The sequence below is a fragment of the Argopecten irradians genome, chromosome 3 (genome assembly GCF_041381155.1).
Source record: "Argopecten irradians isolate NY chromosome 3, Ai_NY, whole genome shotgun sequence".
In the NCBI taxonomy this organism is placed as follows: domain Eukaryota; kingdom Metazoa; phylum Mollusca; class Bivalvia; order Pectinida; family Pectinidae; genus Argopecten; species Argopecten irradians.
This window is the reverse complement of record NC_091136.1, coordinates 47,909,045-47,932,092: the sequence shown is the minus strand read 5'-3', so window position 1 is coordinate 47,932,092 and position 23,048 is coordinate 47,909,045. Positions and strand designations below refer to the sequence as shown.

The window sequence follows — 23,048 nt, the reverse complement described above, 5'->3', positions numbered from 1 at the left end:
TGCGCAAATGATAGGGCTGACCCCCGGGGGTCTGAGGGGCGGGGTCAAAAGCGGTCAATTTGGCTATTTCCATATAAATGACTTCTTCTCTGCAACTAAGCATGGTATAGCACTCATTATGCAATGGTAGCATCCTTATAGGGTGGGGATTCCAAATTGTGCAAATGATGGGGCTGACCCCCCGGGGGCCTGATGGGCGGGGTCAAAAGGGGTCAATTTAGCTTTTTCCATATAAACGACTTCTTCTCTGCACCTAAGAATGGAAGAGCACTTATAATGCAATGGTAGCATCCTTATAGGGTTGGGATTTGAAATTGTACAAATGATGGGGCTTACCCCCTGGCCTTAAACGGCAATATATGCGAGGTCAAAAAGGTCAATTAGGCTACTATTTTCATATAAATTACTTTGTCTCTGAACCTATGTATTGGATAGCATATTTGTATGGTATCAATAGCATCATTGTATGGTTGTGATTCAAAATTAAACTTTGGGAGTCAATTTTGCTTTTTTTTCTAATTGTCAGAGTCTTGTGATAATTACTAACAAAAAACCAGGTGAGCGATACAGGCCCTCTGGGCCTCTTGTTTTTGTTTAAACGCAAGACAAACATCGAGGGAAACAGAGCACTCTTTGAAAAAAATCAATGCTTACAATACAGAAGACACGTTGTGTCCTAACGTCCTTAGTGCGCCATGTTATACAACGAAATATTGTTTTGGACAAACCTCTAAGACACAGTCGTGATTGTTTTAAACATTTTATTGGTAATAAATAGTGGATGGACATCAATGAATGAGCATTTCATGCAATTTGAATTGTAATGGTGCAGTGAACAATAACGTTGAACATACTGGACAAGGTGATGTACAGACTGGTGTGTGGTAGGCAGTATGGATCAGTATAAACACAACGTTTGGTCTTAGATCATAGGAGATCTTCTGTTAGACAGTCAATATGGCCACATCTAGCCATTGGCCTCTGTGGAGAGTGAACAACAAACACTTGATATAAAATCCAATCTCCATCACCAAAAAGAATGAATATGGTATACTATCATTTGCATATAGATGACAATACTAAAGCAATTAAGAGGTGATACAGGTGGTTGGAGAACTTAGTCTCTATCACATCAGGTTTACAGTGTATAATTACAGTAGTATACACAACAATAATGTAGGCCAGGGTATCCTAGCTTTGTCGGTGCAACACGAGTGTAGCTTGCCAAGACAACATTTACTCTAATTCTTGTACAATTTGATCAGACAAGTGGTTTGTTTGGCTCATAGACATGGATTGACGAGTCTTAGGAAGTTTTGGTTGAAACTCTTGATTAGGGTATGCTACTTTCTGAGAAGACATGTAGCTTATCAGAGTCATCAAAACGCTTCCTTTGACATAAGTTGTTATGGAAATATGACGACCCTGATATGATTTGTGCTAGCTCTTGCCCTTCCTCAGAGTGGTAGCCACAGTCTGTTTTAGATTTTGTACACAAGTGGCAAGATGATTGTCGATGTCATGTAAACCCTTATCCTGTTTCTCTAGAGCGATCTTCAGATTTCCGTTCTGTCTAGAGTCCTGGTTCACCTCCATCACTGTAAACAAAAACATACATTTACATTATTGGAGTCTTATTCCTTTTTGTTGCTTATTTGTCGCCATTAATAAGCAACTTTAGTCTTATTGTCTAAATCCCTGCTAAATTAACTATTCTCTTGTAAAAAGTTCCACAACTATCAGATATCTTCTTCACTTTGTCATATCATAAACTATTATAAGCTATTTTCGCACTGTAAAATTATCCAAGACAACAAAATCATTTCCATGTTTCGGAAATATCCTAATACAAATGTGCAGTGAAAATTGACTTGTAAGTCGCACTCACGATTTTCAGGGGGAAAAGTTGTGACTTATACTACGGAAAATAGGTAACTAATGTACATTCTATATATATACATCTAATATGGTATCTGACCATTTTAAGTAGAAAGGTACAGAAGCATTCCAGGCACTTTCTACATTGCTTCTTCTAAATCAGTTTGTTCTGTTTATTTTTTATTCTGTACACTGACCTTGTTGTCTCATTTCCTTGACCTGTTGTTGTACACCTCGGACATCCTTGAAGAAGACTTTGAGTGCCTTAGCCAGGTCCACGTCCAGTCCTACGGCTTTATTTGGAACTTCTGTCTGGGGACGTTTTTTGTCTACCTCCACTATACTACCTGTGTGTAAACACACAAATCTGATGTGAATATTTTTTCAAGTCAAAATATATGCTACAATAACCTCATTCCCATCGAGAAAGTGATTTGGTTGGTCAATCCGAGGGTCACCAGAATGTGACCCCGAACGTCTTATACTAGGTAAAGAAATTCATATACATGTACTCAAAAATATTTGTTTTCAGTACATTCAGTGTTCAAGTAATTTCATATGTTCCAATGAAAAAATGGACAGTCATTTTGAATCTCTATTTACCAGAAACAACAGAACATAATTCTTTATTTACAGATATATTATTACTGATATCTATCGTTACTTCTGTATGATAATCAATTGAATATACTAATTAATGAGTAAGTACCCTTCTATATTTGAATTTGTCAAACACAAATAAGTAATTTTCGCCCATTAGCATGTAAATGATAGCCATATAAAACTGATACCCACTTCTTCTAGGCTGTTTGGCTCGGCTCATCTCTAATGCTTGTTTCTGAGTGTCTACTGTTTTCTTAAGTTTGAAGTTTTCTTTTTTCAAATCCTCACATTCGTCCTTCAGATACTCCATCTGATGATGAGATTAAACAATTCACATTTATTCATGAATATTTTAGACATCTATTCTGGCCATATTGTTTGAGCATATACAGATATTGTTAATTTGTATGTACTTTAATGACCACCAGGGTAAAACAAATTTTTTTTACATAAATTGCATGAATTAAATTCCACTGGACATTATGCTGATATAACTAGACAGATAGGTACGCCTAATGCAATAAGCCTTTCCATGCATGCTGTTAGTTAGAAATAGGCATCAACTACAAACATCTTTGTATTGATTGAAGTCAACAGAATTTTAAAATCTGAATATTAAATCCAAAAACAAATGTTTTATTACATATTTCATGACAGCCAAATAAAAACAGATTATATCAGCTGAATTTCTGTCACATTGTCATTAACAAAGCAATCAATTGAGTAAAAGATTATCTAGATTGTAAGCTATGAGTTTGCGTTCCAGAATGATTAACATATTAAGATTAGAAAGCTGTCAAACAACTTGGAGTTAGATGTGACCAGGAGTGCCGATGTGCTCACCTGGTGTGTCATCTTCAACATGTCACTATCCTCATCAACCTGCAGGAAGGGGAGGTAACTCCGTTAATAAGGTAAAAAAAATGACAGTGACAGAACACAAAATCTCACATAAACACTGAGATGGTGTCAAGGGATTAGGTCAATCAAACATTTCTGAGGTACCTTAATTGCAAAATGGGAATCTTACCGACATTGAGTTGTTCTCTGTTTTGTCTAAACTCATCATTTACGTAAATATTTTTTCTCCTGAAGTTCTTTTGCCTTTAGATAGTATCACTTTAGTATTTTATTAGTATGTAGCTAGTGATTAATTCCCTTACCTTTGTTATTTTGCAGTTTTAAATTTAGACACACTAGACAATAGAACCATATCCTGTATTTGTATATTACAGAGTTATCTATCCTTTCATGTAGGTATTGATTATGACGTCATGTGTTATTAGTGTAAATCATACTTTTCAGAGAAAACTGTGATAGTTTTGCTCACAAAATAATGATGTCAGTCACAATGGATACCTAACCATATGGGAGGTAACTCTGTAATATTCAAAGACAGATTACCCAAAAGGACACACATAAGAATGAGAGCAACCAGGAGGGAGAAGTATGTTAGGGTGGAAGATAGGGGTAAATGCACACTGTAACAACACTTACATTTCCATTGGCATGGCCATTGGTCAGCTCTGTTACACCATCCACTGAAAAACAAACATGACAGTTTACTATCAATGCAATATTGAGCTAAATTAATTGTATTAAGCCTTAGTTTATTGACAAACTTCAGAAAAGTCAATAAAAATGCATGAAAGGTGTCCTTTATGACATGCGTTCCATGCACCTTTATAGTTTAGATACACTACAAGATATTTATACAACAAGATCTGTATGTCAACAGTTAACTTCTAACATTTAGCACGCCCTCCACTTTTGATATAAATTATTTCCTTTGCATACATGGATATATATTTACATATTAATTGTTGAATTTGTAAACTTTTCTTGCAATCATTAAATATTAAGTTAAGGAAGAGTAATTCTCAAAAAGGGAGGGGGGGAAATGACTATAGTATTTCTGAAATATATTGATAATCTTGGAGATAGTGGAGGTTGTTCAAAATAGAGACAAACAGATGAAGGGCTATAACTCTAGGTAGAAAACTAGAAATTAAGACCTACCCAATCTAACATGGTACAGTGTATAACATATTTGTCTAGTATTGTCGGAATCAGCAATCACATCACAAATAAAGGGGCATAACTCTAGTTAGAATTGAAGGAACTGTTTCTATGAGACTAAAATAGATTTTTAAAATTTGTGTCAAAAGTGTTCAGAAATATCCAAATCCCAGGAGGAGCAGGTATTCATTTACCACCATCACTTGTTGGAATGGGTTAAAATGAGAATACAGGTATGTAAATCTGATAAACTATTTCATAACGGTGATTATATGTAAGTACAGACATGTTATAAACAGAATATATATGATATACAGCCAGCCAAGACGTTTATGGGTAGCACATACAAAGTACTTCTTAACCCAAGTAGGTATAAACAGCAATAGTTGGGTAGCATAAGTATTTATTTATCAAGTATAAAAAGCATTAATGTTGTAAACTTTATGACACTCTGAAAGAATAAACCAGATTTTGAACTGAATGAATTTGTATATCCATAAAGGATGTCTTTTAGATCAGATGGTATTCATGTCTATAATGTAGATACAATCCTTTCACCACTATAAAATGGGCAAAAGTTTCCACTTTTGCAAAGATACTACATGAATATACTGCAGCCTCCCAAAAAGATATGCTAAATACTGGGCACACTGAACTTACTGGTAAAAGGACTTTAAGCCCAATCAACCCTTTCGAAAAAGGATGACTTTTATTCATGAGTATGGGCTGTGCACATATAGTACTAAAACTGATACGTATAGTGGAGCAAAAAGCTATTCTTAGCATCAAACTTGTCAAGCAAGGCATATTCTGAGAAATTCACTAATACAATAAATGCAGAGTGCAGATCACAGAAATAAAGATTATGCTAACTTTCATTAGAATTTATAATTTTCATCACAAACTGTGACTAAAACGTCTTTTATGAGTAATGTATGAAGAGAAAAACTGAAATAAAAAATATAAACTACGAGTATAAGCAACATTCTAATCATCAATTTTATTACCAAGTATATCATGTTAATAAGGTAATAACGAAACACCTAAAAAGCTTTCCTAAATACTGCCAATACAAACTTACCTTTACATGCAAAGGAGATGTAAACAACAAAGGATGCAATTCTATATAGGCTAATTGGTAAATTGAGGTTTAGCATGAGGATATTGTTGATATGAGATTTTGAGGCTAAAAGCATCATTATCAGTTAATTGTCAAAAGAAAGTCGACGGAAGCGTGGTCAGAATAAGCATGATTTCTTTTTTTTTTAATTTGAGATTTTAAGGCTATAAGCATCCTTATGAATGGGACTAATTCATGCACCATGTGATACCCGATAATGTTTGTGGGGGACTATAATCTACAGTGGTGATGGAATGTGACTCTTTGTAATTTTCTTGTTCAAATGATATTAGTGCAGGATATTATCGTTAAACATTATTCCATTACCAATAGAAACAATAGTCCAGCTCATTATACGGTGAATTTAGTCCCATTATAGCCTAAAGAAAGTGGCCAGAAGCATGGTCATTCTAAAAGCCTTATACATACATACCTGTAGCACCACCTGTTATTACCGACAAAACTTTTAATGTTAAACAAGAGCTGTTGGAGAACAGCAAAGCTCGCCTATTCAGAAGTTGATGTTCAAGTATTTACTATTTAAACATGGAAATATGACAAATTAACAGACTCAAAAAAACCCTAAAGGGCCCCAAATTGGTTGTATTATCACGTTCAGCATCCATACACATTAGGAAAATAAAATCATAAACATTTATGATGACTTTTGCTTAAACAATTGACAAAATAGAAACTTGCTCAAAAACTTGAACATGGAAATATGACAAATTAACAGACTCAAAAACCCCCTAAACGGCCCCAAATTGGTTGTATTATCACGTTCAGCATCCATACACATTAGGAAAATAAAATCATAAACATTTATGATGACTTAAGCTTAAACAATTGACGAAACAGAAACTTGCTCAAAAACTTTAACGTGAAATGGGACGCCAACGCTGACGCCGACGCCGGGGTGACAACATTAGCTCCCCCTATTCTTCGAATAGGTGAGCTAAAAATGAAACATCAAATACAAAAGCTATAAGGAGATACTCTCTGAAATCTTATATGTCTAGCTGTTCTAGTTCATGAATATATTTAAAACTGCATTAGGTTATATGACCTCATATGAATGATCGGTCAACTGTTATCCTAATTTACGAAGTTCATTCCATTACTTCTACTCCTATGTATACTACCTATAGTGATAATCATTATGTGACTGATGCCATGATTTTATCCCTGTGATGATGTGACTGAGAGAAAACTTTGTTACCGTACCTTGTTTGCCCCAGAGTTCCAGCACCAGAGACTGTGAACTGAGGTAATGTAGAAAGTCCTCTGTAAACTTCCTGTAAACAAAGTCCTTTTTGTAGTTGACTTCTGCAGAACTTTTACTCCACAATGTGTCTGTTGACAACACCTTACTGTCAAAGAACTTGTACCTAGGAAAGAAATCAAATTATTTGATGTCCACACTGTCTTACAAAAAGACACATTCATTTCAAAAATGAAATTCATTGAAAATATTGATGTTTGTAGACATCTGACTTCATTTTTATACACCAACTATGAAAAATATGTCAAGGATACAATATATTTCATAAAAAGAATACCTGTGTGGTACATGTATTTCAAGCTTCGGAAATGTTGAAAATTCTTTATATTCTTGACCTTACTTTCTTTTAAAAAAACAAGATTAAAATTTGATGCTCAATAACACAAGTCTTCTTACCTGCAGTAGACCCCTCTTGTTTTGTCCTCCTTATTCCAGCGTACCCCCATATACTGACTTAGGACCAAGGACAGATGAAATGGCTGACCCAGTAACTCGTTTGGTTCGTAAATACTATCGTCTTCACTCAGTAGGTTACCTTTAGCATCACATGGTAGTAACTGGACATGCATGACCGCCTCCTCCTTTCCATGGTAGTTGTGGAGGGTGAAATGTTCATCTATCTCAAGCCCGTAAGACAGAGTTTGCAACAGAATATGGCAGCTGCAAATGAATATTGCCGATACGTGTACATGTATTTCAAAGTGTTGGAAGTGTGAAAAGAAAAAAAAATTAATAGTAAAAAATTCAGTGAAATCTTTTGAATCATTATCAGCTGAAACCTGATGAATTTAAATAGCCATTGGACACTTGCATGCTGTTGATCAAATACACAGGTATCGTATATATGAAATGAGACCTTTTTTTTTTAAATTTTTTTTTTGCTCCATTTATGTTGCGATGTTTACTTCTGCATTGAAGAGATATGTGTTTGAGTCTTGACAGAAGATCTGATTTTGCTATATGACCCGTATGTAAACTTTACTACCTTCCAAGGAAGATATCCTCCACCGGGTCCCAGAATGGGTCTTTGTCCTTGTCTACCTTGAGTGAGTTATCCTCCATAAACTGGCTGTACAGGTCGTCCATCAGGTCCTTCCTGTGTAGGAACTTATCATGGGGCCACATCCAGATCTGTATACAGACATTACAAATATATCTATAAAGAAGTCTCTCAAAACACACATACCCGGTACTCAAATGATACATGCATAATGTGTACTGAGAAAACCATCCTTGGTTGACCATAGCCAACTCTTTCATGTAGTATCATATTGATCAATTCTCAATTTCTGTCAATATACCACTGAATGTCTTATAAATAAAGAAGGGATCTGTTAGAGATGGCTTTATATGTACCATTTACTTACCTTCTTTGTCTTTGTATCTGTAACTCTAACAATGACTTCTCGACCTGTAGCTTTACCCGTAGGGTCATGACTGGCTTCACTTTTGATTTCTGCATCAAAACGGACATTCTGAAAATCAAAAACCATTTAAAAAAGATTGGTTCCCCTTCACCCAAGGAAGCTTCAGACCAAATTTGGTCAAAATCTATTCAGCAGTTCACGACCAGTAGGGATTTTTGTGAAAAGTTGATGGACAACGGATGACGGACCAGGTGAGCTAAAGTCACTTGATACAAAGTTATCTACCCTTACCTTTGACAACTCATCACTGATGGCATTGGCTTCAGATAAAAGTGGTAGTAGTGTGACATACTCCTGAAAGGCACGTTCAGTGGACGCCTCATCAATGGTCTCCGTACCACGCGGAGTCTGTAGGTCTACAGTGACACCTTCATGTTCTGCCAGCTCCATCATAAAGTAGTCATAATTATACTGCTCCTGTTGGTCACTGGAGGAACGCTCCTGGGGTAGGCCGATATACAGAAACAGACAGGACGAGCCAAGGCGGATACGGTCCTGTGGGTATAGACAGTTATCATTAGTAAAGTGTGCATCATGATCTAGGTTAAATGAGACAGTTAAACTTTGCAGATCCAGGTTAGTTGCTGAACCATAAGAACATATGTTCTAATGTAAAGGGTGAAATTTAAAGTTACTAGTTCACATACCACGTGTTACCTGATAATGTATGTGCAGGATTACTGTTTCTGTTGGTGATGGAATGATGCTAAAAGATGATATCCCACCCTAAAGTCATTTCAGCAGGAAAATTCCAAAGTTACGTTCCATCACCACTGGACATACTGGTCCTGCACAAACATTATCAGGTATCACGTGGTACATGATTTACTCATTTTAGAATTCTGTTTCATTACAATAGATCTGTGTGTCTAAAAGCACTTGTGGTCTTAGACGATTATACAGACAGTAATACAAAGATCTGTATAACATATGTATAGGCTTACCAGATGAGAGAGACAATATTTTTCCTTGAGCCTGTGACCAGATACAAAGACCAGGGCTGATTTCTCCACAGGTTCAATGTACAGCTTACTACCATCGTGGTGAATGATAGCGTGCCTTTGGTGTATTCTAGATAAAAGACAAATACAAGTTATAGCTATGTTCATCAGAATAAAAATCCATCAAATAAATTGATTGTAACCATAAAGGAACTTCAACAAAATCAAAGTCTGAATACTATCTGAGTCTTACCCTAAACCTCGGAGCTGGACATTGACATCTCCTGTTTTCGTCTTCCCAATAACAGTCTTTCCTAGAAATTACAAAACAAAATCAAAATATCAAAATTTAATACCTTCGCTAAAAAAGTGTTATATCATAATACATTTAAGTGTTTGATGTTTTACTAGTATTTATATACAGTGTATTGTAACAGTATTTATATACAGTGTATTGTAACAGCATCCTTTAAGCAGTTTTGACATCTACAAAACTTGTAGATGATAATAATTCTTTTACAGCAGTGTTTTATTGTGTTACCAATATATCTTTCAAATTTTAAAACCTTTGTTGATGTAGTGTTTGTACATATATATTGTGATACCTTTGTTGATGTAGTGTTTGTACATGTATATTGTGATACCTTTGTTGAAGTAGTGTTTGTACATGTATACTGTAATACCTTTGTTGATGTAGTGTTTGTACATGTATATTGTGATACCTTTGTTGAAGCTGTGTTTGTACATGTATATTGTGATACCTTTGTTGATGTAGTGTTTGTACATGTATATTGTAATACCTTTGTTGAAGCAGTGTTTGTACATGTATGTTGTAATACCTTTGTTGATGTAGTGTTTGTACATGTATATTGTAATACCTTTGTTGATGTAGTGTTTGTACATATATATTGTAATACCTTTGTTGAAGCAGTGTTTGTACATGTATATTGTAATACCTTTGTTGAAGCAGTGTTTGTACATGTATATTGTAAAACCTTTGTTGAAGCAGTGTTTGTACATGTATATTGTGATACCTTTGTTGATGTAGTGTTTGTACATGTATATTGTGATACCTTTGTTGATGTAGTGTTTGTACATGTATATTGTAATACCTTTGTTGAAGCAGTGTTTGTACATGTATATTGTAATACCTTTGTTGAAGCAGTGTTTGTACATGTATATTGTAAAACCTTTGTTGAAGCAGTGTTTGTACATGTATATTGTGATACCTTTGTTGAAGCAGTGTTTGTACATGTATATTGTGATACCTTTGTTGATGTAGTGTTTGTACATGTATATTGTAATACCTTTGTTGATGTAGTGTTTGTACATATATATGTAATACCTTTGTTGATGTAGTGTTTGTACATGTATATTGTGATACCTTTGTTGATGTAGTGTTTGTACATGTATATTGTGATACCTTTGACTTTGTATGTTAGCGTGTTTGTACATTATATTGTGATACCTTTGTTGAAGCAGTGTTTGTACATTATATTGTAATACCTTTGTTGAAGCAGTGTTTGTACATGTATATTGTGATACCTTTGTTGAAGCAGTGTTTGTACATGTATATTGTGATACCTTTGTTGAAGCAGTGTTTGTACATGTATATTGTGATACCTTTGTTGAAGCAGTGTTTGTACATGTATATTGTAAATACCTTTGTTGAAGCAGTGTTTGTACATGTATATACTGTAATACTTTTGTTGAAGCAGTGTTTGTACATATATACTGTGATACCTTTGTTGAAGCAGTGTTTGTACATGTATATTGTAATACCTTTGTTGATGTAGTGTTTGTACATGTATATTGTAATACCTTTGTTGAAGCAGTGTTTGTACATGTATATTGTAATACCTTTGTTGAAGCAGTGTTTGTACATGTATATTGTAATACCTTTGTTGAAGCAGTGTTTGTACATGTATATTGTGATACCTTTGTTGATGTAGTGTTTGTACATGTATATTGTGATACCTTTGTTGAAGCAGTGTTTGTACATGTATATTGTGATACCTTTGTTGAAGCAGTGTTTGTACATGTATATTGTGATACCTTTGTTGATGTAGTGTTTGTACATGTATATTGTGATACCTTTGTTGAAGCAGTGTTTGTACATGTATATTGTGATACCTTTGTTGAAGCAGTGTTTGTACATGTATATTGTAATACCTTTGTTGAAGCAGTGTTTGTACATGTATATTGTAATACCTTTGTTGATGTAGTGTTTGTACATGTATATTGTGATACCTTTGTTGAAGCAGTGTTTGTACATGTATATTGTGATACCTTTGTTGATGTAGTGTTTGTACATGTATATTGTGATACCTTTGTTGAAGCAGTGTTTGTACAACCTTTGTTGAAGCAGTGTTTGTACATGTATACTGTGATACCTTTGTTGAAGTAGTGTTTGTACATGTATATTGTGATACCTTTGTTGAAGTAGTGTTTGTACATGTATATTGTGATACCTTTGTTGAAGCAGTGTTTGTACATGTATATTGTGATACCTTTGTTGATGTAGTGTTTGTACATTTATATTGTAATACCTTTGTTGATGTAGTGTTTGTACATGTATATTGTGATACCTTTGTTGAAGCAGTGTTTGTACATGTATATTGTAATACCTTTGTTGAAGCAGTGTTTGTACATGTATATTGTGATACCTTTGTTGAAGCAGTGTTTGTACATGTATATTGTAATACCTTTGTTGAAGCAGTGTTTGTACATGTATATTGTGATACCTTTGTTGAAGCAGTGTTTGTACATGTATATTGTGATACCTTTGTTGAAGCAGTGTTTGTACATGTATATTGTGATACTTTTGTTGAAGCAGTGTTTGTACATGTATATTGTGATACCTTCGTTGAAGCAGTGTTTGTACATGTATATTGTAATACCTTTGTTGATGTAGTGTTTGTACATGTATATTGTGATACCTTTGTTGAAGCAGTGTTTGTACATGTATATTGTGATACCTTTGTTGAAGCAGTGTTTGTACATGTATATTGTAATACCTTTGTTGAAGCAGTGTTTGTACATGTATATTGTGATACCTTTGTTGAAGCAGTGTTTGTACATGTATATTGTAATACCTTTGTTGATGTAGTGTTTGTACATGTATATTGTGATACCTTTGTTGAAGCAGTGTTTGTACATATATACTGTGATACCTTTGTTGAAGCAGTGTTTTGTACATGTATATTGTGATACCTTTGTTGAAGCAGTGTTTGTACATGTATATTGTAATACCTTTGTTGAAGCAGTGTTTGTACATGTATATTGTAATACCTTTGTTGAAGCAGTGTTTGTACATGTATATTGTGATACCTTTGTTGAAGCAGTGTTTTTGTACATGTATATTGTGATACCTTTGTTGAAGCAGTGTTTGTACATGTATATATTGTGATACCTTTGTTGATGTAGTGTTTGTACATGTATATTGTAATACCTTTGTTGATGTAGTGTTTGTACATGTATATTGTGATACCTTTGTTGAAGCAGTGTTTGTACATGTATATTGTGATACCTTTGTTGCTGTAGTGTTTGTACATGTATATTGTGATACCTTTGTTGAAGCAGTGTTTGTACATGTATATTGTAATACCTTTGTTGAAGCAGTGTTTGTACATGTATATTGTGATACCTTTGTTGAAGCAGTGTTTGTACATGTTTATTGTGATACCTTTGTTGAAGCAGTGTTTGTACATGTATATTGTGATACCTTTGTTGATGTAGTGTTTGTACATGTATATTGTGATACCTTTGTTGAAGCAGTGTTTGTACAACCTTTGTTGAAGCAGTGTTTGTACATGTATATTGTAATACCTTTGTTGATGTAGTGTTTGTACATGTATATTGTAATACCTTTGTTGAAGCAGTGTTTGTACAACCTTTGTTGAAGCAGTGTTTGTACATGTATACTGTGATACCTTTGTTGAAGCAGTGTTTGTACATGTATATTGTAATACCTTTGTTGAAGCAGTGTTTGTACATGTATATTGTGATACCTTTGTTGAAGCAGTGTTTGTACATGTATCTTGTAATACCTTTGTTGAAGCAGTGTTTGTACATGTATATTGTGATACCTTTGTTGAAGCAGTGTTTGTACATGTATATTGTAATACCTTTGTTGAAGCAGTGTTTGTACATGTATATTGTGATACCTTTGTTGAAGCAGTGTTTGTACATGTATACTGTAATACCTTTGTTGAAGCAGTGTTTGTATATGTATATTGTGATACCTTTGTTGAAGCAGTGTTTGTACATGTATATTGTAATACCTTTGTTGAAGCAGTGTTTGTACATGTATATTGTAATACCTTTGTTGAAGCAGTGTTTGTACATGTATATTGTGATACCTTTGTTGAAGCAGTGTTTGTACATGTATATTGTGATACCTTTGTTGATGCAGTGTTTGTACATGTATATTGTGATACCTTTGTTGATGCAGTGTTTTGTACATGTATATTGTAATACCTTTGTTGAAGCAGTGTTTGTACATGTATATTGTAATACCTTTGTTGAAGCAGTGTTTGTACATGTATATTGTAATACCTTTGTTGAAGCAGTGTTTGTACATGTATATTGTAATACCTTTGTTGAAGCAGTGTTTGTACATGTATATTGTGATACCTTTGTTGAAGCAGTGTTTTGTACATGTATATTGTAATACCTTTGTTGAAGCAGTGTTTGTACATGTATATTGTGATACCTTTGTTGAAGCAGTGTTTGTACATGTATATTGTGATACCTTTGTTGAAGCAGTGTTTGTACATGTATATTGTGATACCTTTGTTGAAGCAGTGTTTGTACATGTATATTGTAATACCTTTGTTGAAGCAGTGTTTGTACATGTATATTGTGATACCTTTGTTGAAGCAGTGTTTGTACATGTATATTGTGATACCTTTGTTGAAGCAGTGTTTGTACATGTATATTGTGATACCTTTGTTGATGCAGTGTTTGTACATGTATATTGTGATACCTTTGTTGATGTAGTGTTTGTACATGTATATTGTAATACCTTTGTTGAAGCAGTGTTTGTACATGTATATTGTGATACCTTTGTTGATGCAGTGTTTATACATGATACTGTAATACTTTTGTTGAAGCAGTGTTTGTACATGTATATTGTAATACCTTTGTTGAAGCAGTGTTTGTACATGTATATTGTGATACCTTTGTTGATGTAGTGTTTGTACATGTATATTGTGATACCTTTGTTGATGTAGTGTTTGTACATGTATACTGTAATACCTTTGTTGATGTAGTGTTTGTACATGTATACTGTGATACCTTTGTTGAAGCAGTGTTTGTACATGTATATTGTGATACCTTTGTTGAAGCAGTGTTTGTACATGTATATTGTGATACCTTTGTTGAAGCAGTGTTTGTACATGTATATTGTAATACCTTTGTTGAAGCAGTGTTTGTACATGTATATTGTAATACCTTTGTTGAAGCAGTGTTTGTACATGTATATTGTGATACCTTTGTTGATGCAGTGTTTGTACATGTATATTGTAATACCTTTGTTGAAGCAGTGTTTGTACATGTATATTGTGATACCTTTGTTGAAGCAGTGTTTGTACATGTATATTGTGATACCTTTGTTGAAGCAGTGTTTGTACATGTATATTGTGATACCTTTGTTGAAGCAGTGTTTGTACATGTATATTGTAATACCTTTGTTGAAGCAGTGTTTGTACATGTATATTGTGATACCTTTGTTGAAGCAGTGTTTGTACATGTATATTGTGATACCTTTGTTGAAGCAGTGTTTGTACATGTATATTGTGATACCTTTGTTGAAGCAGTGTTTGTACATGTATATTGTAATACCTTTGTTGAAGCAGTGTTTGTACATGTATATTGTGATACCTTTGTTGAAGCAGTGTTTGTACATGTATATTGTGATACCTTTGTTGAAGCAGTGTTTGTACATGTATATTGTGATACCTTTGTTGAAGCAGTGTTTGTACATGTATATTGTGATACCTTTGTTGAAGCAGTGTTTGTACATGTATATTGTAATACCTTTGTTGAAGCAGTGTTTGTACATGTATATTGTGATACCTTTGTTGATGTAGTGTTTGTACATGTATATTGTAATACCTTTGTTGAAGCAGTGTTTGTACATGTATATTGTGATACCTTTGTTGATGCAGTGTTTGTACATGTATATTGTGATACCTTTGTTGATGTAGTGTTTGTACATGTATATTGTGATACTTTGTTGATGTAGTGTTTGTACATGTATATTGTGATACCTTTGTTGATGTAGTGTTTGTACATGTATATTGTGATACCTTTGTTGATGTAGTGTTTGTACATGTATACTGTAATACCTTTGTTGATGTAGTGTTTGTACATGTATACTGTGATACCTTTGTTGAAGCAGTGTTTGTACATGTATATTGTGATACCTTTGTTGAAGCAGTGTTTGTAGATGTATATTGTGATACCTTTGTTGATGTAGTGTTTGTACATGTATATTGTGATACCTTTGTTGAAGCAGTGCTTGTACATGTATATTGTGATACCTTTGTTAAAGCAGTGTTTGATGATGCCTGACAGCTGAGGATCCTCATTTATATTGGTTATGTAAGGTTTTCGTTCAAATTCATGACTTTTCTGATCATCTCCAGTACTGATGGATTTCTCCCACTCCTTCCTGTTTATCAAAGCATTAAAGCAAATGAAAGACATAATAAATTCATTTTTCCCAGCATAAACTTAACATTACCATGCAGAGAAATACATCAATTATAAATTCCATCTTACTAAGAAACATAATTGCACATCAATGAGCAGTTAGGAATAATTACTGCTTTTCCCCATTGAAGCTATTACTGCTTTTCCCCTTGAAGCGATAAGTTCAGCTCAATAACATAGTAATATACAATAAGTAATGACCTAGCTTTCTCAAGTCGCTGTTCCCAGGATAGGTTCATCTCACTCATTCGACGTTCATTATCCTGTAACATTCTCTGTAGTTCTGTCAGAAATTAAAAATGAAGACAATTAATTACAAAGCCAAATTTATAAATAATGTTAACAATTAATGCTGATACATTTTGTTGTAATGTATACATACACATGTACATCAATTTTAAAACAAGAATCATAGAAAATATTTTTTGTTACATATCTGAACAAGATATTATTGTTTAATCTCTGTTTAGGGGATTCATTAAAAAAAACCACAAAACTACTCTTTGATAATTTTTTTCGGATCAATACAAACGAATGATCTGCATAAATATCATTGTTGAAAGTACTGATAATTTTGTTTATTTGAAAATATGAGAAAAGTTGAAGACAATCAAATCTTTGCCTTTTGTAAGCATTTGTTAACTGTTATTTTTCAATAATGAATAACACTGTGTAATTATGTTTTAAATTAATGGTGCCAAAATGATATGTGATCAACATTTACTCAAAACTGTGTAATAAGTAAGCTTTTATTTTAAACTAATTTAAAGTATAATTTAATTTGAAAACAAGTTTTATAATGTTATCAACAAGAATGTTTTCACAAATAATGTAACTCGGACTGAATAATTAAGAAACAGAAAATGGTACACATTACAAAAAAAAAAATTAAAAATTTAAAAATTCTTTTCACTCGTTATTAGAGATTGAATCACGTCTTACTTAAAATTGTCAAAATATTCTCAGTAGTAGGCTACAGTATGGCATTTCATTTCGTCCTTATGTGAGTGACAGTGAGAAGAATAAGTACAAGTAAGGGAGATCAGTGAAAGTTTTTTTCAGAGTACCAGGGTATGTACATATACAGATCAGACACCAACCACCTTGAAATGACCTTGAACAGAGTCCGAGAGATCAGAGAATAAAGTACAAGAAATGATAAATTAGACACCCAACTATTTCAAGGTAATTTTGATATGATTGTCTTTTAAACTATAAGAGTGGTATAGTTATTTAAGGATTAACTTGAATAGATTTTTTATGATATGGAGATATAACACAAAAATCTGAGTGTTCTCTAAATAAACTGCGAAGCGGTTTATGATGAGAGTACACTCAGATTTTTGTGTTATATCTCCATAACATAAAAAATCTGTTCAAATTAATCCTTATAATTCAATTTACTAAAGATAAACTCTTCAATAGTCAAAATTCCTTTTTGGGACTCTTTTGTCTATGAAATCATTACGCCGTCATCTCAGCCAATCAGAAGCAACGTCACAAATGTCGACGCCATTTTTTCCTTTATGGGCTGATATAGTAATTTTTAAGCCAATGAAAATGCTCGTAACAAGCAAAATTGAATCATTTCAACAAATCAAGAAATTGTATGATGTGTGGATTAAACGCCAGAAATATTGTTGGGTAGTATATACTGATTTACATCTTAGATATGTACATAAGTTGTAGAACAATTAATAAAAGGGAAAAATACAGAAACTTGTATATGTAGTACAACCAAAACCTTGAAACATCTTTATATGTATATGTCTACACATGTATTTCTCTAACTACATTATAGACCTCCATATCATTGAAGGGGAGACAACCCTATCCACACTGTCTTCTTTAAGAGTGACTTAAAGCTTGTGTGTGATAGACATGAGTGATGTCTGTCTAGTTAGCTAGATCATCAAACATTACATGTAATAAGCCCAAAGTAGAAATTAAGGAATTAATGAAAAAAGTTTCTATTCATCAACAAATACAAACTGTTTGCTTTTTTTGTATCTAAACATTTAAAAATGGAGCTTCACCTTTGGGCTTATTACATGTAAATATCAAACCAAAATCTAGTCCCGTTAACTATTGGTCAAAGCATGATTAGCCTTACAGCATTAAGTTTTGGTAAAAAGTCATCAATGTTCCTCAACATTCATGATACAAAAGAGACAGTATGGTATGGCTCAAAACATATTGTTAAGCTAGCAAGCATAACTGGAACCAGAATAGCTAATACATGAATATGTATTTGCCAGCTTATATTTAGCATAATTGCTTTTTAGAAAAGGAGATATAAAGAAATAAATATCAGTCTTTATCTTTTCATAATCATTAAAGCAATATTTTTTATTTATCAAATTACAATTTTTGTATTTGAAATGATGAAGATTTCAGCTTTGATCAACTGTTGCCTGGAGGATTACATTGGAGAGATGTGATAAGCAGTCCCTTTGTAACATACCTCTCCGCCCTACAACATTAAACCAGGCATCACATCTTAATGTTATCAGCACACACACAAGGTTTTATATAGATGGATGCATATCAACAGACATAGAATGAGCAACCAATTGTCAAAGTCTACTGGGTTGAGGAATCATGACCACATTGTCAACTATTTAATGATGTACAATATATTTCTGAAGTACAATATCTAGATACTTCATGAAATACATTAAGAAGTACAATTTCCACAGTGATCATGTCAGCATATCGAACCAACTATCACTTCGTTATAGAAACGTCCTTTTTTGAGGATGTGGATGTGGCGCAGTGGTAGAAGGCGCAGGTATGTTTGACTAGGCGATTGGGTGCTGTAGATCGTGAGTTCGAGGCCCGGATAGCTAGGCACAAGTCAAAAAATTGTCATGCTTTGTTAAATTGTGTTTCTTTGATATTTACTTGTTGAGATACAATATATTGAATGGCAATATAAAAAAAATTGTAATTGTTGAATGCCATATTTAGATTTGCATAAGTATGATATCTAGATACTTTATGATGCACATCTTTTAGATTCTTTAGCAAGTGCAATATATATCAATAAACTTGCAGAAGTACAAAATCTAGATACTTGTTGGGATACTGATAATTTATCCAAGACAGGTAGATACATATTAACATGCATGACCAAATATGGATATTAAATTCACGTACAGGCAACTGCTCTACTATTATAACATGTCCATAAGGTTAAAACAATAGGAGGCATGCTTTAACACTTGACAAAATACTACATCACGATTTCTGTCATACATCGTATAGTCATACACAACATCAGAGAGCTATCGGACATTATACAGATCTGTCACTGTTCATATATAGTCATGCAGTACAAAAGAATCACCAGCTTTTTCTTTGTCTGCATACTTATCCTCCGGATCGGTCACTTACATCAGACCAGTGTTTGAAATCAACCACAACAAATTACTGAATGTTATAAATGTTTCTCAAGACTTCTTTAAATAATAGAAAATCTGGACTTCAACAGATCTAATACGATCATAAATTTTCATATTAGAAAGGATATTACTTATCAACCACATTTCTATTATTCCTAAGAGCATGATTTCTTTATTAATGGTTTTTCTACAGATAAAATTTCAATGGCCACATTGAAGTCCAACAAAATAGTGTAAATATCATCCCTGCATGAATTACAGCTATGTGCTAGTTAGAATCTGAATTTCAAATGATTATGATACAACACAATACCCGCTATATAAAAACCCACCTTCTGAGGAGTCAGCTCCTTTCTTGCCCCCTTTAGATAACATAGATAGAAGTCTAGCGTTCTCCTCCTTCAGCTCTCGGATCAGTCTCTCTGTCGGGCTCTCATTAACCACTGCCTTATTCTGTATTCTTTTAGCCCTGAAATAGTAAAGATAAAAACATCAAGCCCTGCAACAGGACATATCAATATCTGGGTGTGAATCTGATGGGATCTAGATGGCTAACTTTATTTGGAAGGTGTTAAAAAATGTCATATCCATTGTACATCTGTATTGCAATTTTTCAGTTGAAAGAAGAAAAACATGTATCCAAAACTTAAAAAGAATAACTATTTATCTGAGAAGAAGAAAAATAATATTCAGCTTTGGCAGATTAATGGTTTTAGAACTGCATAATTCAGCACAATTTAATTATCAAGATACTATTTTCTCAATTAATCAGAAGGGGCTTGGTAAAGATGCATAAAATAATTTCATGATTGAATGATTGTCGCTATGGTTTATCAGTAGGTTTTTTTTTTAATTTTAATAACAGCATTGCCCTTCCATTATTACTATCCAAGTTAGACATTTCCTAGATATTTCAAAGATGAAAACACACCTGTCGGCATATCTGAGAGTGGATAGTGTTTCATCATAGTTGATAGCTGCTGGACTAAGTGCTGCTATCTGTAACAAAGAAAGTCAAAGACATTTACACTAATGGTATCATATCACATAAACAATGTAAACTTTTAATGTTTGTTTCTAAATATCTTGCAGAATCCAGCTTCTAGTTCAGATTATTATTACCAAGAACACATCAGACTCAACACAAAGTTTAATACCCCCCCCCAAACAGTTTTAGACGAAGCAACAGTACTCTGCATGTCATGGTAACCAATTGGTGCAATTAAACTTTTATTACAAAATAATTTCTTTTGATGATAAAGGATGGATTATATAAAGCTATTTACAAGTTGTTAATTTTATATCTACATCACATTTATTTAAAATCTATTCCTCAATCTTAATGACTGCCACATATGAAGTATAATTTCAGGTTAATTTTATGGAAAAGTTAAAAACAGGATATGTTAATGCTTGATTGATATCCCTGTAATTATGACCTGAAGCAAAATGACAATATGAACACTACTGGAGCATATATCAGGATAGCACAGAAATAATGAACACTTTAAAAGTCTAACCATTCATTTGCCATGACTAAAAAGTGTATGGGCTTTTGGAATTCATTTTACAGTAATATTAAATATTACCCTCTGATACAAGGTTCAAAATGTATGTTCCTGTAAATTAATTATGTATACATTTCATTAACCAAGCCATGATTGTGCTATTTGGTGCTGGACAGGTCTACAACATTATGTGCAAAGTTGGCAGAACAGTTTATGATTAATGATCTATTAAACAAGTAGCTGTGCATATATTTGTCTTCTGAAAATTGAGTTATAACACAGAAACAGCTTTCTTGAATAATAAAAGTGACCTTGACAATTGACCTCTGAACCTAAAAGGTAGTCCGAAAAGTAAGAAAGAAGTCCATAAAGTTTGATTTTTCAATCAGTGACAGGAAACTTGATCAACACACAGAAACCTCTGTACAAACAACACAGCATCCAACAAATAATTGTCACATCATTGTCTACTGAATGTCATCATAATCTATCATATTGAAAGGACTTTAGTTATCTCAAAGACAAATTTTCAGTAAACCAAATGTAGCCATCTTTGAAGCTAGTTTTACCAAGAAAAACTAGGAAAGGTGCACAGCAAGGCATCATATGTTTGGTTTTTTAACATAATAATGCAAGTTTTATAACAACTCCATTATTTATTTATATATGTACATAGATAAGTTGATTTAATTAAAGTGGAAAGATATAGGATAGCAATGTTAATGATTATGTTCCATTGTTTTGACAACAATACAAGTATCACGCATGCAGTTGCCCCAAAATGACCTCTTGCATAAATTTTATGTAAGCCGATCACGTTTTCATGACTGTGAAACCGAGACACTTCAAGTTAAGATTTTTATGACTAATTTTAACTTTTAAACAGATAATAAGTTATGATGTGTACATTCTATACAATCCACTGGCCATTTGATTGACCCTACCTGGGGTTAACTGGTTTCATAATAGACTGAAGTTATGACCTATATCAGAAATGACCAATAAAATTTGAAGATGAAATACCTTTAGTTTACAATGACAAGTGTTCAATAGAAACAGGTAGGAAAGGTGAATCATCAATAAATCTACAATAAAATTTATCACAACAAGGCAAAAGAAGAGGTCGACGTGTGGGTCTCCGAAACAATACAATGGAATGTGGATTAGATAAAAAGAAGGAATGTATACATGTGACAATAGGATGTACAGGTTACTGAGGTCATAAAGTTTGTATCAATTAAAATGTCCAAAATTGAGGACAATGTCAGATGAGGTCAGCACTAGTAACTCTTAAACACAACAGAACGTTGATTGTTATAGCTATAACCTTCCCAAAACAACAAGGAGGTAACTGCCATAAGTCTTTATACTGAAGCAGTCTGGATCATGATGAAAAAAGTTTTAACAGCTGCAGTGAAAATCCTTACACTTTGCATTCATTTAAAAGATTTCTGATATGTTAAGTTTCCCAATACATGTATATGTTACCAATGTCTGTCCAAACTATTTCGAGATATTTATTCCACTATGCTATTACTGGTATGTGGGGCTGTTTTCTGTTGATGTTGATTACCTTGATGGTAATATTGTCCTTCCTTCCTCTGACTATTACTGTTTGCCCTAACCCTGATACTTACCATGATGGTACGACTGTTCCCACCCAGTGCTGACTGTAACAACATTGTCAGTACAGAGTTACGGTATGGCACAATCACTTTCTTCTTTGATGTTGCCTGGTCAGCAAGGGCACTGAAAAAAGATAGTTTGGAATTACATCAGTCAGAAACTACACACAGTTCATAATATGTCATTACATCATTAGCTAAGAGCCTGTCCTGTAAACTGCCACCAAACTGATGACCTAAATTCACCTATTCTGTCATGTCATCTATTTTAGTATCTAAATTACCTCCCCTGTGTCGTGCTTGATTTAGATTATCTTCCTTGGCCACCATCTTGTTACCTCCCCTTTTCTTAACCTGATAACTTATATCCTATTCCCTTCTTGCCTCAGTGCCTTCCCCTGCTCCTTACTTGATGTCCCAGCAGATTATCTCCCCTGTACACTGTAACCTTATGACCTTGGTGACCTCCCCTGCTCCTTACTTGATGTCCCAGATTATCTCCCCTGTATACTGTAACCTTCTGA

The 23,048-nt window shown here is 33.6% G+C and overlaps 1 protein-coding gene across 4 annotated transcripts in view; it reads right to left on the bottom strand.

Moving 5' to 3' along the window:
* Nucleotides 1–746: 746 nt before the first annotated feature.
* LOC138318868 (kinesin-like protein KIF28P) overlaps nt 747–23,048 on the bottom strand; it is a 62,395-nt gene continuing 40,093 nt past the window's right edge. The window contains exons 7-24 of one of the 4 annotated variants that reach the window (XM_069261635.1): nt 22,537–22,648; nt 20,323–20,390; nt 19,724–19,860; nt 16,189–16,270; nt 15,816–15,946; nt 9,524–9,584; nt 9,274–9,400; nt 8,561–8,824; nt 8,270–8,377; nt 7,888–8,033; nt 7,299–7,562; nt 6,845–7,008; nt 6,054–6,065; nt 3,979–4,022; nt 3,325–3,363; nt 2,674–2,791; nt 2,076–2,225; nt 747–1,598 (exon numbers count right to left, since the gene is read on the bottom strand). In XM_069261635.1, the coding sequence (XP_069117736.1) occupies nt 1,441–1,598; nt 2,076–2,225; nt 2,674–2,791; nt 3,325–3,363; nt 3,979–4,022; nt 6,054–6,065; nt 6,845–7,008; nt 7,299–7,562; nt 7,888–8,033; nt 8,270–8,377; nt 8,561–8,824; nt 9,274–9,400; nt 9,524–9,584; nt 15,816–15,946; nt 16,189–16,270; nt 19,724–19,860; nt 20,323–20,390; nt 22,537–22,648 (2,185 nt within the window). In that variant the 3' untranslated portion in view covers nt 747–1,440. The remainder of the gene's footprint in view (nt 1,599–2,075; nt 2,226–2,673; nt 2,792–3,324; nt 3,364–3,978; nt 4,023–6,053; nt 6,066–6,844; nt 7,009–7,298; nt 7,563–7,887; nt 8,034–8,269; nt 8,378–8,560; nt 8,825–9,273; nt 9,401–9,523; nt 9,585–15,815; nt 15,947–16,188; nt 16,271–19,723; nt 19,861–20,322; nt 20,391–22,536; nt 22,649–23,048) is intronic. The other 3 variants (XM_069261637.1, XM_069261636.1, XM_069261638.1) reach the window with 3 other exon arrangements.